The sequence below is a fragment of the Natrix helvetica genome (genome assembly GCF_964273705.1).
Source record: "Natrix helvetica genome assembly, chromosome: 4".
Lineage (NCBI taxonomy): Eukaryota > Metazoa > Chordata > Lepidosauria > Squamata > Natricidae > Natrix > Natrix helvetica.
The window spans coordinates 56,602,352-56,622,509 of NC_138550.1; the positions used below are offsets into that span (position 1 = coordinate 56,602,352).

General features: G+C 39.0%; 1 protein-coding gene across 1 annotated transcript in view; it reads right to left on the bottom strand.

Annotated features, from left to right (window-relative positions):
* Positions 1 to 924: 924 nt before the first annotated feature.
* Positions 925 to 20,158, bottom strand: part of DSCAM (DS cell adhesion molecule) — a 379,550-nt gene continuing 360,316 nt past the window's right edge. Inside the window, exon 33 of the mRNA XM_081950395.1 lies at positions 925 to 2,173. Coding sequence (XP_081806521.1) covers positions 1,839 to 2,173 — 335 coding nt within the window. The 3' untranslated portion in view covers positions 925 to 1,838. The remainder of the gene's footprint in view (positions 2,174 to 20,158) is intronic.

The following is a 20,158-nucleotide window of genomic DNA, read 5'->3' on the forward strand; positions in this document are numbered from 1 at the left end:
TGGGTAGGCTGAGAGGTTCAGGATTGTGGACCATTAGCATGTGTAATGTAATTGTTCTGTGTTGCAGATGCTGGGACTAGCCAGTCTTCATGATGAGAGAGAGAGCTAAGGAACGAACTAGATCACCACTAAGAGATAAAGCAGCAGTGAAGGACAGCAAAATATCTTAGCAAGCATCCTATACTTCAAAATATTCACAAGGAGGATACAATACCAAATAGAGCATGATCAGCTTTCAAAAAGGCAACCAGCCTTGAACTCCATTATTTGGAGAAAGCATCATAGCATATCAAATTATATTTAAGGGTTTAAAGATGCATCAATTTTATTGTTTCTTTATTTTTCTTATTCCTACTTCATCTAGAATTTTTAGGAAATATATCTACTGGTTAGTGTCTTGGACTAGGCCTGAGGATAACCAGATTCCCACCCACTCTGTATGGAAGCTTACTGGATTATTGACACTGGGCCCAATTTATTTCAGAGTTGTTGTGGTAAAAATGAAAAAAAAGGGCTGCTATATAGGCTGCCTTGAGCCCTGAAAGAAAAGGTAAATTAAGAAATGAGTATTTCCTTTCATCAACCAGCTTCATGTTCAGGCCTAAACTAGATTTTACTAGGGCTATTTAGATCTCTGCAGGAGTATTTCACTTCAACAAAGGCTTGAGGAAATCACTCTTAAAGTGGTTTCATGAAACAAAGGTGCCCAGTATTTGTAGGAACAATGTGAAGCAGACCAGTTTCATTTGTTCAAAGATTCTTGTGGAGCACATACAATAATCATATATTCCACAAGAATCTTTGAACAAATGAAACAGGTCTGCTTCACCCTAACCCTTTCTATCCATCAGCTTCATGTTCTACCTGGCAAAGAATATAAAAGTTATTTTCTTCTTTTAGTCCCTAGCCAATGTAACCCAGGAGAACATTGCTTCCTGTACCTTTTAATACAACTGTCTATTGGAGATAAAACCAAATGAACACAAGAAAAGCATAAATAAATGATGAATAATTATACATTTATAACTATAAAGTCAAGCTCATCTTGTTATATGTCAGCCCGAGTTTTATTATAACCCCCCAATGATTAAAAACTTTTTCTAGTCAAGTCTATGGCGATTATAAATCTACAAAAATGAAATTACCTGTGCTAAATGAACACAGTGTGAATAAGGGAAGGCAATACAGACGCACAGATAAAGGCAGAAGACCCTTTTATTTCGCATAGACAAAATGCAAAGAGTGTCTCATTAAATTAATATAAAAAGAAAAGAGATGCCAAATCAAATTGATGCCCCTTCCCTTCCCCACTTCACTGACACACAGCACTCATTCTAATTAACAGTGAAAAAAGAACTGATCAAAGACCCATTTTCTAGTTTTAAAAAAATGTGCAAAACATGACAAAAGACTTTTTTTGCCTTTTTTAAAATAAATATCCCTGTTAAATTCACAAATAGAGTGCTTTCCTTTTTTTAAAATTGTTTTCTTTCTTCTTAATTGTGTGTGATGGAACTCCCAGTTTAAAATATTTTATTTAGTCCCCATGCACTTTGTAGAAAATCAGTAAAAACACAAAAGCTTGTGAACATCAGAAAAAAGTGGACTTCCTTTTCTTAAAAAATTGAGGAGGTCCATTCAGATGAAGCTCACACTCAGACAGAAAAAAAGCAGGAGAGTCTTTGCACTGTCTGTCAGTTGCATTTGTGTCCCAAATATTTTGGCAATCTTCTTCTTTAATTATAAATATTGGTATTCAATAAAAAAGGTAGCTTTGATTGGATTTTTAAATAATTATTAAGTATGTACAGCCACTGTCCAGCCATGCTCTCTTTTCGTTATACAAGGGTATAAGATTTTGCGTAGGGATTGTTTCCTTTTAAGTGGCTCCGAGAGTCCAGGAGGGATTCTTGGGAGCTGCTCATTTTCGCTGCCTGTCCTAGCTCAGCTCCTTCTCGCTGAGGTAATGTTGCTACGCCACCAGATTGCCATGACTGTGCTTCTCTCGTGGAGGAAGCCTCCACAGGGACTGGCTCCAAGACGGCCGGGCGCTTCAAGGTTCGGCTTTTTTGGGGTTCCAGGCAGGTCTGTCCCAAGTCTCTGCTAGTGCCTGGAACACCTCGATTTAACAAAAAGTCCATCCGAAGATACGGTGGCAAATGCATGAGGTCACCTGTTAGGGAGAGAAGGGAAAAGAGAAAGAGTTAGTCTGCATGCCTGACTGCCAACGTGTGCTGAGGCACACAGAGAGAAGACAGAGGATGTGCTCAACCCAGAAATACATATCCCTGCAGAGTGATTTGACATATGGCAACGAAACCAAATTTGTTCATTAATTTCAAGCAATACGAAATGCACAGGTACAGTATAGGTGGTATCTTGCTCAACAGTAGTAATTGTGAAAAGGATCTTGGAGTCCTAGTGGACAATCATTTAAATATGAGCCAGCAGTGTGCAGCAGCTGCCAAAAAAGCCAACACAGTTCTAGGCTGCATCAACAGAGGGATAGAATCAAGATCACGTGAAGTGCTAATACCACTTTATAATGCCTTGGTAAGGCCACACTTGGAATACTGCATTCAGTTCTGGTCGCCACGATGTAAAAAAGATGTGGAGACTCTAGAAAGAGTGCAGAGAAGAGCAACAAAGATGATTAGGGGACTGGAGACTAAAACATATGAAGAACAGTTGCAGGAACTGGGTATGTCTAGTTTAATAGAAAGAAGGACTAGGGGAGACATGATAGCAGTGTTCCAATATCTCAGGGGTTGCCACAAAGAAGAGGGAGTTAAACTATTCTCCAAGGCACCTGAGGGTAGAACAAGAAGCAATGAGTGGAAACTAATCAAAGAGAGAAACAACTTAGAACTGAGGAGAAATTTCCTGATAGTTAGAACAATTAATCAGTGGAACAGCTTGCCTCCAGAAGTTGTGAATGCCCCAACACTGGAAGTCTTTAAGAAGATGTTGGATAGCCATTTGTCTGAAATGGTATAGGGTTTCCTGCCTAAGCAGGGGGTTGGACTAGAAGACCTCCCAGGTCCCTTCCAACTCTGCTATTGTATTATTATATTATTGTATAATATTGATGCATGAAATTGGAGGGCAGCCCTGCACTTGATTTTTACTGCAGAGTTGATGGTATTCGTGCATTTAAGGTAGAAAGAAAGGCAAGATCATAAAAATAGTATTTTGAATAGGAGGGAAGGCAAACACCACCATTCCATGCTTTCAGATGGTCACATTCACAAAAACATATTTAATCCCAATCCATTGGGCAGGAGTATATCTCATTTGTTCCAGTGTAGTTTGCATCAAAGTAGATGAACACTGATCTGGAAAGGAGTGAAATATGAAAGGCTTCAATGAATGTTGGACACAATGAATCATTGTTTTATGGGGGAACATGCTATCCATTAAATGTATGTATGACTAAACAGGTAAATAAGGATAGGAATAGCACGCCCAGAATATGATCACAGAATATAATTCACAGGAGCTTTCTGTTAATGTTTCTACCATAAATAAATGTATAGGAATTAGGCATTTACTGAATTATTTATAAAAGGTACTCCGTGTTTCTTTTTTAAAAAAGGATTTTTTATTTTTTATTTTGTATACATCTTGCCTTTCAACTCCAGGATACGTTAAAGGCAGCTAACAAAAAAATTAAAACCCTAATGGTATATATAAACATGTATTTAAATGATCACTAACAATACAATTAACAATCTGCCCAAAGAGTTTCACCCTGAAAAGTTTCCTAAAGTTCACTGAGAGAGTCAAAATTAAATGCACTCATAATGGAGGGCATATTAGTCCAGGAACCATACAGAAGAAGACTTTCTCCTGCATACTTGAAAGATGAACTTCCCAACAGCAGGGGTATCTGCAAGAAACTTCTCTAGAGAATCTGCAGAAAAAGCTTTTCTCAGCTATCTGCAGAAAATCAAGATGCCATCACACAAATGCTGGTATTAAATAGTTGACTCGCAATGTCTGAAACAAAAACATAAACTGTACGTAAGTTGTGGGCTGCATATATGTCATCACTTTTTCCATTGATTTTCCCCATTCCTTCACAGAGACCCATGCTACTGCTGAGGAGCTTAACAAACAGCAAGATTCAAAGAAGAGCCAGTCCTTAGATAAGCAGGCCCTAAGCCAGTGTTTCTCAACCTTGGCAACTTGAAGATGTCTGGACTTCAACTCCCAGAATTCCCCAGCCAGCGCTTCAAGTTGCCAAGGTTGAGAAACACTGCCCTAAGCTGTTTAAACCTTTACATACTAACTAAACCTTAAATTATGCCAGGCGTAATTTAAGATCTTTCAGTACAGGCATTACAAGGTGTATGCAACCTGTACTAGTTAGTAGCCTAGCTGACACATTTTATCCTACAGTAACTGCAACTTCTACAGGTAGTTCTTGACTTATGACCACAATGGAGCCCAAAATTTCTGTTGTTATACAAGAAAGTTGTTAAGTGCCCCATTTTATGACCTTTCTTGCCACAGTTATTAAATGAATCTGTTAAGTTAGTTACACGGCTGCTAAGCGAATCAGGCAAATCAGGTCACAAAAAGAGAATTACATGACCCTGGGACCCTGCAGCTGTCATAAATATGATTCATATTTGTGTCTGAATTTTTATCCCATGATCACAGGGATACTGCAACAGTTATAAGTATGAAAAACATTCATAAGTCACTTTTTTCAGTATGGTTGCAATTTCTAACAGTCACTAAATGAACTGCTGTAAATCAAGGATTACCTGTATATGCTTTTTTAATATATATTTCATTAATTTTAAAAGAGATACACAGATAATAACACAACTACTGCAAATAAAAGCAATGCCCTGCATTTCATTTCTTTTAAACTATTGTTATATAACTAAATGAAAACAAATGTTTCATGGATAGCCTCATGTAGAGCACATTGCAGTATGAAATATAACTAAAATATGTTCTCTTGCTGCTAAATCTGAGTTTATAAGTTTGTTTTTTTAGGCATGAGGTATAGTATCCAGAAAGCTTAGTAGCCCCAAACTCTACCATCCATTTTCCAGTTTAGGTCTTTCATCAAAGTGACCAAAATACTGTAGTTTCAGTATCATATCCCAGCCGAAAGACTGACTGAAATAGCTCTAAAAAAATACTATTGTGCTCCTCCAGGATCCACTCTAGTCATAAATGGAAGAAAAATTGATGTATTATTTATCTATTATTCAAAGAAACAGAAAATGGGGAAAGAGTGAGTGAATGAATGATTAAACAGTATTCCCGCTATGTTCGGAACTAAAATAATTGTTATATGTTTATATAACTCTTTAAATAGCAGTTGCCCACTCAAGATTCATTATATACACATTTTTCCACTCCATGGAACAGAACAATTATAGTTCTTCTCTTGGGAAACAGCTTCTAAACAATAGATAGTCCGTGATAGCCATTTAATGGAAGATGCTTCCTTTTTCATAAAACATAACATGCTACAGACTTAATATTTAGATAAAATTTGGGTATTTCATAAAAGTGATCGTTCTTCATTTATTACTTAATAGCATCTGTCTGTTCTTGAACAGTTTAAACATCTCCCTGGTGATTACCATCCTGATATGATGGAAAATATAGCTCCAAGGCCTTTGAAAAGTTACACTTGCAAAAGCATGAGCTACTAGCAGGGCCATCTTTGTTTTATTTTAATTATTTTATTTTATTGGATTTTTTAAGGCTACTCATCTCCAAGGAGAGTGGACAACATACAATAAGTTGAACATTTATGATTCCTGAGTTCTCAAACCTAAAACACTTCTCTAAAATACAAAATGCAATAAAAACATGATAGGGACTCTACAGACACCCTAATTACAAATCTGGGAACAAGATGAGTTGTAAGCAGGGGTGGGTTCCTGCCGGTTCTAACCAGTTCGGTAGAAGAGGTTCCACAAATCTACCATGCTGTTCAGAACTGGTTGGAATGCTTGGCTCTCTCCCCCCGCCCGACGCGATCTCCTTTCATTCTCCGTCTGCCTCATTCACTCATTTGGACAGTAGAGAACGAAAGGAGATCGCATAGCCAAGGGCAAAGGAGCCTCCAGCCTCCTTCATTCAAACATTCGGGCAGTGAGGGGGGGGCTTTCTTGCATGCCTTCTTTCTTTCTCCAACGGCGTGTGAGAAAGCCCCCCCCCATTGCCCAAACGTTTCCAGGAACTGTGCCGCAAGGTAAGTGAAGCAAATCTTGGGAGAGACCTTCCATCCCCCTCCAGAGAGTCCATGCCAAAAGAGAGGAGGTGGGCTGGTTTAAATGTGGGCAAACGGGCAGTTTAGTGGCCCGCCTTCTTTGCTAGTTCAGGAGGTGGAGAAAGGAGGCATGCAATAGTTGAGGCAGGAGTGCTTTATCACAAGCCTCCTTTCTTTCTCTGCCTGCCTGAATTAGCGAAGGAGGTGCTGGCCCCAAACCGCCCACTCGTCTGCATTCAAACCAGCCCGCCCCCCTTTTGTCTCCGGGCATGGGCTCTTTGGAGGGGGAGGTTCTTTCCAAAAGCCAGCTTCTTCTTTCCGGCGTGGCAGTGTTCCTCGTCTTCTGGGATGGGGAAGGAAAAGCGGGCACGGCATGGCTTCCAAGTAGGAAAATGAGCACCAAGACCCGGCAACACTATAGGAGAGAGGCTGCTGAAAGCAGCCAAAAAATTTTGGGTCCGTTTTCGTGCCTTCAGGTGGAGCAGAGCGCAGAGCTAGGTGCAGGGCCCACTTCCCTCCACCCAAAGGCACAAAAAACGGAATGCAAAAGGAGGAACCCAGGGTGGGGTGGAGGCACTATGCAAGACTGCAGGACACAAGCACACACCACACGTGCAATTCGATGTCAAGTCCCATACCTGGGAGTGGAGGTGGTGAACGGAGAAGCATAGAGAGGTCCAGCAGCACAATCTACCAGACAGCAGCAGCAGCAAGCTCAGGAGTTTTCTCCTGGATTCCTCTCTGTCCTGCCTCCTCCGATCTCCCAAATGTCTTTCCCCAGCGTGCGATAGCTTTCTCTTGGATTCCCCTCTGTCCTGCCTCCTCCGATCTCTCAAAGTTCTTTCTCCAGCATGTGATAGCTTTCTACTGGATTCCTCTCTGTCCTGCCTCCTCCGATCTCCCAAAGTTCTTTCCCCAGCATGTGATAGCTTTCTACTGGATTCCTCGCTGTCCTGCCTTCTTAGATCTCCCAAAGTTCTTTCCTCAGTGTGTGATAGCTTTCTACTGGATTCCTCTCTGTCCTGCCTCCTCCGATCTCCCAAAGTTCTTTCCCCAGCATGTGATAGCTTTCTACTGGATTCCTCGCTGTCCTGCCTTCTCAGATCTCCCAAAGTTCTTTCCTCAGTGTGTGATAGCTTTCTACTGGATTCCCCTCTGTCCTGCCTCCTCCGATCTCCCAAAGTTCTTTCTCCAGCATGTGATATCTTTCTACTGGATTCCTCTCTATCCTGCCTTCTCCGATCTCCCTAATTTTGGCCCTTAATCCTCCAGTTGTCTATTTTTGGGAGTTTTTCCCCTCTCTTCCCCCCCCTCATAGGAGTCCCCCAAAAATTTGCCACATGGCTTGGGGGTGGGGGTAGTCATGTCACTGAGTGTGCATGAGTGATGTCAAGTTGGCCATACCCGCCCGGTCACATGACTGCCAAGCCACACCCACAAAATAGGCCACACCCTCAGAATAGGTTCTAAAAATTTTTGAAACCCACCACTGGTCATAAGAGACTTATGGAGAACAATGAGAGTGGAAACTGTGTATATCTCTAGAAAGATACTGTTCCAGCAGTCATGTTCTCTAACAGAGAAGGTATGTTTATAAACTCTTTTTCTAAGAAGACAGCATTTAATTGAAGGGACTTGGTGCATATCCACTCTGCCTGAATACATCTAATGGAAAGAAACACAGGAGATAGAGGATCTCTCAAATAATTAGGCTTTATCCCATGAAGGGCTTTATAGGTAACAGATAACACTTCAAATTACATTTGAAGCCAAGTGGTGAGCAATGAAGTTTGCTTAGTAGTGATCACACATATCAAAAAGTAACTGTTACTACTTATACTCTTTTGAACTAGCTGTAGTTGCTGATGGTCTTCAAGAGTATTTTGCAATAGTCCAATAATGAAGACTGTGGTTGTGTTTGAAGGTGTTGAGTGAAGTTATTTGGTTGGACTCTTGGGGGAGGAAATATCCCAGGACATCAACATCTGGATGGAAGTGGGTTGTGGGAGGGAGGGAAAGAGTAAGGGCAGATGCTTTTATTGGAACTGTAATAGGCAGAGTTGAGCCGCAAACAGATGCTGGGAATGATGTTTAAGAGCTATCCCATGTCTTTAAAAAGTTTTTAAAAAGCCATCTGCTAATTTCAATCACAGAGGGAGTTTCTGCCTACACCTGCAAACTCTGTCTTAATTCCAGATTAGAAAGCATGTTTTCAAAACAGAGCACCATGCATATATACTAAGCCAACATTGCAGAGTTTATACATTTCCAAGCAGAAAACACTCATCTGGCATAATATTAAGCAGAGAGCAAAAAGTTCAGTAATTGTGCTATACAGAGTTTCAGGAAGCTGCTTAATCTCAAAATGGATAGCATGAGGCAAGAATAATACAAATATTCAAGTTGTACATAATGCTTGTAAAATCTGAACTGAATGCAACCTATGTGTTTAATATATGTGAGATGGTGTTTTGCACTGGGTTTCTATCAGATTCTGAGAAGCCATAGAAAGCTCTGGTGACAAGGAGATTTCAATTACAACAGTGACCAGATCTGTCAAAATGATGGTCTTTAGAGTAGTAACAATAAAACTATTAAAACTGGACAGTGAGAAAGCAAAAAATGCCTTCGAATTATGGATTTGGAGACAGTTTCTAGGAATGCTATAGAATGCAACAAAAATGATAATCAGTTCTGGATGAAATAAAAAGTGACTGCTCCCTTGAGGCAATGATCAGCAAGCAGAAACTCACATATTTACGGCACGTGAGTGATATAAGTTGTGATGTCTGGAAAAACTTATTATGCTTGGCAAATTTCAGCAAAATAGAAGACAACAGATCAAGTACATGGAAGGGATCAAGATAATTTCTATAGTACTATAGTAAAGATTTAGGGAGTAAATTACATTGAACACATTGCACAGTTTTCCTATTAAGTAATAACACAGAAAGTTGTCTGGTAGCCGAAAATAAAACAAATTGCTTAGGTGGCTATAAAAGTAATAACTGTACTATTTCTACATAAAGGATAAACTGTTCCTCTTTGCTTCCTGATTCATAGTCACAGACAGATAAAACCATTCAGAAGTTTGGATGGAATCTCTATTCTTTGTTTGACAACATGTTCTTTGCTTTAGTTAGTTTCCCACACAGGCATATGATCGGATATTTTTAGCATGGTATATACTTTTAATCTTGGAAAAAGACAAGCATATTTTGCAGCATTTACATAAAGCTACCAATAGAAATACAATGGTTAATGTATGAGAATTTTTAAGCTGCTAATTTATATTTATTTAATTCTTTTTTTTCATCTGCCATAATTGGCTATATAAAATTGATTAGATCTAAATTAAAATACAAGATACACAGTGATTGGTGCAGAACAGCAGCACTCAGGAAGAACTATAGGTAAAGATAGAGAAATGTTGATAATTTATCTAGAATTTCTATAAATAAAAAGAACAGAATTTTCCAACAGAGACAGCAATAGCACTTAGACTTATATAGTCCCATAGTACTTTACAGCATTCCAGGGGTGGGTTCCTGCCAGTTCTAAACTGTTCTATAGAAGAGGTTCCACAAATCTACAGTGCCGTTTAGAATCGGTTCCAGCTCCCTCCCCCCACCCGTCTGCACATCATCAAGATGAAGGGCGAGAGGAGGAATTCTGGGAGTTGAAGTCCACAAGTCTTAAAGCTGTCAAGTTGGACACCCCTGGTTTTTTTTCTAAAGGGTTAAGGGTGCAAGGGTCTTGTAACTTGACAGCTTTAAGACTTGCGTGCTTCAAATGCCAGAGTTTCTGAGCCAACATTTTGGTTGCTAAGCAAGAGTGTTGTTAAGTGAGTTTCACCACATTTTACAAATTGGCCACGCCCATCCAGCCACATGATTGCCAAGCCACTCCCACTGTCACATGGCTGGCAAGCCACTCCCACCCGGTCACATGGCTGGCAAGCCACTCCCACCAGGTCACATGGCCGGCGAGCCACTCCCACAAAGCAGGCCACACCTACGGAAGAGGTTCTAAAAAATTTTGAAATCCACCACTGCAGCATTCTCTGGGCAATTTACAATGTCAGCATACTGACCCCAACAATCTGAGTTCTCATTTTACCAACCTCAGAAGGAGGGAAGGGTGAGTCAACCTTGGGCCATCAGAATCGAATTCCAGGCTGTGGGCAGAGTTTGCCTGCAATACTGCATTCTAACTACTGTCCCACCAGGGCTCTTATCTTCGTTTAGAATTGGTAACTCTGTCACTAATCAATGCAATTGCAAAATGAAAGATTACTTTATCATATAAACTTACAACTGCAATTTCAGTTGCAGTCATTAAAGAAATCAAGCTTGGTCATTAAGTCCGACATCACATGAGTGTGAATTGTGATTTCCTGCTTGCTTCCCCATTGATTTTTCTTGTTGGAAGGCAGCAATGAATATTGCAACTGAGAATTATGTGACTGCGGGATGCTGCGACACTCACAATTGTACACTGGTTGACAAATGTCCAAATCATGATCTCATGATTGTGGAGATGCTACAATGCCCACAACTTTGATGATTGTTCAATGCTATTGTAACTTCAAACAGTCACTGAATGAGTGATTGCTAAGCAAGGACTACCTCTGCATTCTATACTTGATAACTATTTCCAGGGTTTGCAGAAATAGTTTTTTTCTTAAACATTAACTTTTGTATGACCAGATAATTTGCACAAATATTGATATCACCTTAAGAGGATCACGCGTCATTCATATTTATGGAGTTTGTACAATTCAGTGGCTTAAATCTTTCTGGTTGGCATATAGGCAAACTTTGTGCAGGCCACTCCCAAACTTACTCTTCTCTACCAGAGGATTATTATTTTTTTATTCCTCAGGATGCCTTTCCACTTAAGAAAATCATGGAGGACCCCAAAAGAACTTTTGTTTGTATGTATATTTATCAACATTTACTATATTAAAATTTTCACTGCTGCTACCATCATGCTCTCTCATCGTTATGAGATGGAATTTTAATATTGTATTTTTTTTAAACACAGGCTGGAGAATAATTTTGATTTTGCAGATCCTTAAGAGAGTTTTACAGAAGTCTAGCAGAACGTATCTATAAACATAACTAGCAGTCACAAGACATGATGAAAACTTCTTAATTGTAGAACACATGGGCAGGCTTCACCATAATTTCAACTGGGGACCTGTGAACTTCCTAGATTAAACTAACTCCAATAGCATTAGAGCATTCCTGGAAGTCTTACACACTCAGACAAATCAGCCATCAACAGGCACTCAGAGATAAATGACATGTAGATACCATTTAAAAGAAACAATTAAAAGCTTAAAAAGAATCAAAAAGACTGAAATACCTCCTTGCCAGCAACCAACATCTAAATAAACAGAGATTAGCACCAAGATTAATACTAGACCAACAATCAAGCAGTAAACAAGGAACTACTAACTCAGACAAACAGTGAAAACCTAATCAAAGAACCACCAAAAACACTGCCATCAACAATGATAGGGCATGTAGAGACCAAATCCTACTCCCTTCTATGTTATCTAGTTGGGTAATGAAATGTTTGCAAGAGAACAGCAAAGCTCAGAGAAACCAAGGACCCAATGGTTAATTTGCAGCATAGAATACAATACAAAGAAAATGAATGAAAAGTGCTTTTTATTTTTATTAGCTTAATGATGCTTCTGAATGTAAAATAAATAACTGAAACCCAAACAAAACACCAATTTTGGAGTCAGATATTTTTAAATCACACTTTAATATGACCATCTGTTCTAAATAGTCAGAGATTATAATCATATTTCTGGAAGAAAAAGCAAAAATTATCATAATTGAAAAGATAATGGTTTCCTTGATAAGTAAGATTTGTCAACTCTTCTAAAGGACAATACAGCCAAATGATAACATTTCAGGCAAAGCTTTAAGTAATAAGATGCTTCACTGCCTTTGATGCTCTAATTACTTCTTTTCATTTGTGTGTGCAATGAAAGCAAACCTTTCAACTCACAAGCAGTGAAAATGAGTATACTTAATAATTCATGGACAGAGTTTAATTTCTACAATAGTTATCCCCAAATGATGGTCTTCTCATATAACTTAAAAATAACCGGGTTTTTTGTTTGGCTAAAAAAAAGCATGTGCAGCAAATAATTGTTTATTTGGATTCATATATTTCTGAAATATACATTCTGAATGTTCAGAATTCAATCAAGAAAAAGGCAAAAGAAAAATAGAGGAGGACAAGGAATAAGTGACTTTCTGGGCATTTGTTCCAAATCCAGATGCTGGCTCTGATCTTGTGTGAAAATCTATGAGAGACCAATCAACTGTTTTTGGATAATGTGCTGAAGACAATGTAGTCCAAAGGGATAAACAGATATTTAGGGCAAGCAGAATGAAAATTACATGATTGACAAAAGACATCTATTATTGTGTTCACAATATTTTACATTCCTGCCTTTTCTCCAAGGTGTGATCAAGAGGTACGTATATAAATGTATGAATCTATTATTAACTATGTCCTTAGTAAGGCAGGCAAGAACATTTCACAAACATTTAAAACATTTTTAAAAATCTGTTCAAGAAAATCTTTGAAGTCACCAATCACTATCTCGGTTGGAATAATAATGGCTTTTCTACTACAAAATTATTCTTGTAGCTGCTTTTTTGAGCTCACAAACCTGTCAGTTTTCAGTCCTACTATCCCCCTTTATTGGCATAGATGAGATCCTTTTTAATTCAATATTAATGCAGTAGCAAAGTTTTAGAAACTGATGAAATGAGCCATGGTTTCAAATCAATATGTACTGCAGATTTAAATCTTGAAAATATTCTAAATAAATCATAAAAGAATGAAAGATTAGGGACAATAAACTGTTCCCATTTTTGGTGCATCATATATTTTTAAGATGATATGTCAAAGCCAATATCATGGCCACTTAGTAAGAGAGAGAAAACATATTAAAGTTATCATTTATTTACCCTACATTTTACTCGGTTACTGATGCCTGAAAAATTGAATGGAAATTCTTTTAAAATGAAGAAATTAAAAGGAAGCTCATTTACTAGAGCTAATTTGGAAAATATTAAATTCCTGAGATAAATTTAGGTGAAAGCCTCTGTAGGGTAAACACATCATGCTGACATTTTGCATGCTTTGTGCTGGAGTTCACTGTCAATTTATCCCCTAATTGTCACTGAAAGAATAATTTATGCTCCTCTTTATTACTGTTGCCAGTATCCCTTTTGGATACCACATGCATTTTATAGGTTCAGCTCAGCCATTATAGCTGTGAGAACTTGATTAAAACACTGTATCATTTAAAAGACAAACCATCAATGTTCTTGGCAAAGTACTCTGGTTCCTCCATCCTGCATCGTATTTCAACTATGATATTTCAATTCACCACTTTAATTACTGTTCATTTAAGGCTGGTATTAAGTTCACTATATTATATTACAATTTCTTACCTAAAAGCCTGTACATAAAACCTTTTGCAATGACATCTGAACTTCTCTGAGCAGGATGAGGCATACACTCAATGAGCAGATGCAGCTTGTGAATTACAGGAATGCAACCATTATCAATCTCCCCACCCCACCCCCCACCCAGCTGCAATCTGAGGAAATATTGGCTAATTTGTCTGAATTTGCTTGTTTTTCACAATTCATTATTTTCAGAGTTGCATAGTCAAAAGCAATCAGAAGGACCTCTTGCATGTAATTAGAAATGCTGTCCCTTTCAAGATACTATTGAAATGTTATGTAGAGCTGCAGAATTTCTCTCTCTGTAGTTGCTCTCATTGTGCTTAGTTAATGTTTACCTATTTGATCAATCTTGAGAAAATACAGATCCCTACTTACAACTCAATAAAACATCAGATAATACAACTGCAATACACAGCTGTATCGTTTTTTGTTGCTGATCAGTACTAACCCAATTACCAGCAAAAAGAATTATATAATACTTCAAAGAGCGCATATGCAATCTAACTAGAATTAGGATGAATATACATCACGTTTGCAGTATTTCTTATTCAAACCAATGTTTTTAGGCAGAAAATCATTGACTCTATCCTAAGCAAAAGGTAAATGGTCTTATGACCATTCTTCCCTAGTAAGGTACTTTCTAATTGGTTCAAATTATAAATTGTACAGCTGCAGGATTTAGCAACATTCCACTTCGTTGAAAGACATAGATATTTTTAAAAAGTTATAATAGCTTAAATCCCTTAGCTTACCAGTGGTCAGATCTGATTAGAGTTAGCAATGGGTATTGCATTAATTTTGCTAATTAATCAATTTGGTCTAAAAATATAACATTTCTTTTTTAAAGTAGAATATTTTGCTTACTAAAATAATACAAAAAGGACTTGCCCAATTTTTCAAATAACAGTGGAGACCCCTACCTGCAGGCTTCTCTCCATATTCATCTTTACCTGCAGTTTTATTTGTGGGATATTATAACTCTCACAAGTCCTCTGCTTTATAGCTACCACACTATATTATTTAAAATGGACATCCTGCATGTGCTTAAAGCATATGGTTTTACCCCTTAGCTAAAAGTTGCAATAAATTCCCTTGGTTACCCAGGGTGAATGGCATTTCCCCCCCTTACCCAAAGTAATATGTAAGGTAAAAATTCTACTTGCTTTGTCACTGGGACAGCCATGAGGAATTTTGATTTATAATTTTGGAGAGCTTTGTAGAATTACATTTATTGTTTCCATAGTATATCATCCAGATTACTCATAGTGCTTTCCTTCAGACAGGTTCACAATTCCAATAATTAAGGAGTTTTATGTTGCCCTGGAGCTATATACTTAGCAAGTCTGAAACTGTATAATGAAAAGTAGCAGACTCCAAAGGCTAGCTGCAGCTGTAAAAAACCTGTAACTGACCTTATGAACAGGATGCATAACTTATTGTTTCTATGGAAACAATTATTTCTAGGTAGATATCCTCTAAAAGCTTTTTAAAGTCACAAACTGTATCTTATTAAAAGAAGAACACATGCTTCAGTTAATTCAATAGATGGACAAAAGAATTTAGAAGACCAGGCTGAAGTCCAAATTCAAGTTCTTAAAGAATGTGCATTTAATAGAGGCTTCTCTATACAAAGCATACAAGCATCTCACTAGAGTTTTCAGCCATCCTCCACCCACCCATTCCCTGAGGAGATAGCCAAAGGAGATAAACAATGTAAAGCTTTCGCAGAAAAAAAAAAGAAAATATAAATGGCTAGAAAAAAGCCCTTTACATTTTAAATAATTAAAATACAAAATACAAACATATAAGTTAATAACAAAAAACGTAATACCTTGAAACTGCCCTCAAGCCTCCATTGGAAAAAAAGGCAGAGAATTCTGAAATAATTTTATAGATCATAAGAAATTTGAAAGAAAGATAACATTCTCATGCACGCGCTGAGGTATGCTGTAAAGTTAGCATAAAATATAATTTCCTAATTTGTCCATAGAAATAAAACCAATGACAGAATGGGGCTTTAGTATAGAACAGAAAATCAAAGAAATTTAACACAGTTCTGAGTTAGAAGATATTTCTATAGTTATAGCAGTTTTTCATAAAGCTCCTCCCCTCCCTTTTCTTTGATCAGATTTCCCTTTTTTCCCAGAAATTCCAGACAGAGCCTAGTAGGGTGCAGTGTTCGACCTATGCTTTTCCCAGTGTTGGTTCTCAGCTTCTCTTGATTTAACTGTCACATTTTTCTCCATATCAAAGAGAGTGAGGTTTCAGGATAATAAGACTCTTTGTGTACATGGCAAAGCATACACATTATCTCCCTTAAGAATGCATATACTTAGTCTGAGTTTGGTAATCTAATCAGGCCCAGCCCAAGAATGACAGAATAATCCAACCAAAGTTCGGTTCTTTATTTGCTTAAGCCATATAGACAGAATCTTGCCAGACTAAATCTAAACTATTCTTGCCCCTAATAGAGATTTTAGAGAGTGGCTATCCTTAATTTCTTGCTCTCTGATCCACATATGTTGTCACGCCTCCCTCCTTGGAATCTGCTCCCTCCTTCCTGGGGAAATTGCTGCCTCATTGCAGTCCATCGCACCACCTTTCCCCTTCGCAGACACAATCTATCACGGAAAGTTTGTTTGGCAAGCAGGAAAAGTAGCACAACCGTAAATTCCATAGCTCCTTTATTCTAAATTGAACTGTTTAGATTTTTCTATTTTTATCAATAGTCCTGGGAAACATGGGATGACAATGAAGCCTGCAGGGATTGCATGATGAGCTTGGGGCAACACACATTGCAAAGAAAGTAAAAATATAGATTTTTCCACCACTACCAACACTGCCTTTAAATAATTTAAAACATTATCTGAACAAAGAGAATAACTAGAAAATGAAATCCAATACTTTTAAAATTATATTAAATACTGCATGATGATAAAAAAGGAAATGCCTCAGAAGCAGAAAAATATTTCTCTTATTTAACAAAGCATTGTTAGGTTATTTGAAATAGTGGCAAAGTTTATTTCAAACAAAATAAAATACATACTTCTTTTAAAATTAATGAGTTCACACCTACAATGTTTACACTTGCTGAATTGAAACTTACCAATTACCACTGCCATCCAAATAATATATGGTTGAAGAAACAAGAAGAAACTCTCCTAATGTTTATTTGGCTACAGGCAAGTCCAAGATCTGAAACATTGGAAGGCTACTGGTTTCCCTATATATGCTAGGAAGCATTATGACCATGTTGCCTTTGTGATGTGAAGCATGAAGTATCCACTTCCAGATAGGGATATTTCCAGAGGAGCCTAATGCAGCAAGCAGGGAAAACATATACACTATACTTGAGAATCCCAAGTAATTATATCAAGAACTCCAATTTCCTTCCATTTTAATACTACGAAATGATTAGCAGCATTTGATTGAATCAGTTTTCACTGAGAGGAGATGGGAAATATTCTTATATAATTGAGATGGGCTCAATTATTCTTCAGCAATTCCAGATAAGTGTTACAGATCTCAATATGTTTAAACAAATCATATATTAAGGACAATTTAACACAGGACTTAGAAATATATGAAGGTTTCACACTGCTTTGAAACCTGTTGTGTAAAAGTAACACAGATTCCTTTCTTCCTGCATGCCTGTCTTCCATTATATGAAGCAAGAATGGCCAATTCCAAAACTGCTTCAAGCAAATAAAAAAACCGATTAAAAGTCTATTGTATTTTTAAACTCTATAGTGAGAAATATACAAGTAAACTGTAAGTAGATATATAGACATCTATTTTTCGTTAGAGCTTGAGACAACTTTTGAATGTTCTCAAGTAATGCTGAGTAGATGAGAATGAAATAGGTGCCTCTAGACACAAAAGGGAAGAGTCCTTCCGGTATGGTTTCAATTTTTTTTCTTTATGCGGATGATAATTGAAAAATGGATCATTATCAAATGTCTTAAGAAAGATTATTTAATGAAATAGGGTTTTCAGTCACTTTTTCATATCTTAGGAATAGCCCGAGGCAATAAAAAAGCAGGACTTTGGGTATATAGATATATTATATTTAGATAACAAATCCTACAAAAATGGAGAAAATATCACTTAGAATAATTAGGAAACAATGGAGAACTGGGGGGAGATTGGGGCGGCAAAAGTTGCAGATAGAATGCAAGTGTGGGAGGAACTAATAACGGTATCCAACTTCATCAGCTGATAGAATGTAGAAGGGAGGTATTTGTGATGAGCCAAATTCGATCTCTTTAGTGATTAGATGCGGGTGCTTTTGGCAATGTTGATCAGCTGGATGGTTGTAGGAGCCGTTGGTGTGATCAAATTGTTCTTGAAAAAAGCACAGAACTTGTTAAAAAAAAGACCTCTGGAACAACTAAGCTTGGAAAATAAATGGAAAAAAGTGAAAGTGATATGTAGGCATCAGTGGTGGTTTTCAACTTTTTTTACTACCTATTCTGTGGGCATGGCCTATTTTGTGGGTGTGGATTGGTGGTCATGTGACTGGGTGGGTGTGGTCATGTGATTGGGTGGGCATGGCCAACTCTATGTCACTCACATGGAGGGGCACCTCACTTGGCTTCTCCTTGTCCCTCCCCTCCCAGCCAGTTCTCACCTCGTCTTGCATGTTATGGTGAGAGAGGAAGATTTTCAAAGTCATCTTCCCCTTGATACTAGCAAATAAGATGAGATTTTGCTGTCAGAAGACTGCCTGATGTACATTTCTAAATATTGTTTATCACCATTTTGTTGGTAAGACTGAATAGAGAGATTTATAAAGAATAACAGAGTTGGAAGGGACCTTGGATATTTTCTAGTCCAACCCCTTCTGAACCATGAGATGAGACCCTATATGATGGACTTCTCCCATTAATTGGCCTGACAACTCCTCCCGTCTCATCCAGAGCCAAGCCCAGTAGCGGCCGAGCAGCTTATCTCCAGCAAGCTCGGCCGACCCATTTCCAAGAGTTCCCAGTAGTGCTTGCCACAGAACAACCAGACGGAGCCTAGGCAGGTGGCCTGACAATCGCCTCCCCTCCCCAACAGGTGGGATCATCGCTCTCTCCTCCCACCCACTTTCACTTCCCACTCCTCCAGGCCGAGCCACCCCCATCTCTGGGCAACGAAACCAACCCCTCTTCCCTGGCGCCGTACCTTATTTACCTCACAGGCAGCACAGGGAGACCTCGTTCCAAGCCTCCTCCCCTCTCCACCTTGCACCCTCGGGGTCTCGCAGAAGCTGGACTTTTGGAGCTTCCCACCCTCCCGCTTCCCCCACCTCAGCCACTCAAAGTCGGCAGAACCTGGTGGGCGCAGACCTCGCCACAGAAAAAGCGGTGAGGAAATATGCCTGAGGGTGCTTCACCTCACCATGATCCAAAGGATGTTTTTCTTGCCTTGGTAGGACATCTTCCCCTCGAGGTTGTACCTGCAGTGCAGGAAGGAGGGCAGTGGAGGCAAAGCAGCCTTTCTGAGGTGATAGAAGCGGTGTGCCGCTTCTCCAGCCTGGGCTCATCTGAAGAAGCCCCCCCATTTCCTTCTAGCACCCCATTTTGCAAGCCACTTCTCAAAGAGAAGGAAGCGGCGGGGGAGGGCTTGTTCAGATAAGCCCAGGCCATAGCAGCATGAAGCCTTATCCAGCCTGGGCTTGTCTAAAGAAGTCCCCTTCCTGCTTCCTTCTCTTTGAGAAGCCCCCCATTTTGCAAGCCGCTTGTCAAAGAAGCGGCAGGTGAGGGCTTCTTCAGACGAGCCCAGGCCATAGCAGTGTTGAAGCCTATTCCAGCCTTGGATGTGCCTGGACTGTACTGGTATGGGGGCGTGTCCTGGTCACTGGCACCCCTGGTACAAAAAAGTACGGCCAATTTCTGCTAACAGTACGGCTGTACAGGTACGGACCGGGAGCAACCCATCTCTGCTATGCATGGCCTTAAAATGTGGCAACTGAATAGAAGAAATTTTTGAGTAAGGGAACTACACTATAGGCATGAGGTATGGGTAGTTGTATTGGTGGAAGTGTACATACCAATGTTGGTGAATCTTTTCGGCACTGAGTGCTGAAATGGGAGTGCATGAGCATTCACATGTGCCAGAAACCAAAAGAACAGCCATCTGATGTGCATGCGCGCACCGGGAAGATGATCTTCCGGTTTCTGGCACATGCATGGCATGCACACCAGCCACCTGGTCTTCTGGTTTCTGGCATGCGTGCACAAAGACCAGCTTCCCAATGTGCCAGAACCTGGAAGAGCAACGGGTAATGACTCTGCTTGCCACTTTTGGCACGCATGCCATAGGTTTTCCGTCATGGGTAAATACTAATGAAGATAACTATTCTAAAATGACATCAGACCTCTCCATCTTCCCATGCAACAACAGGTGATAGGCTGAAAAT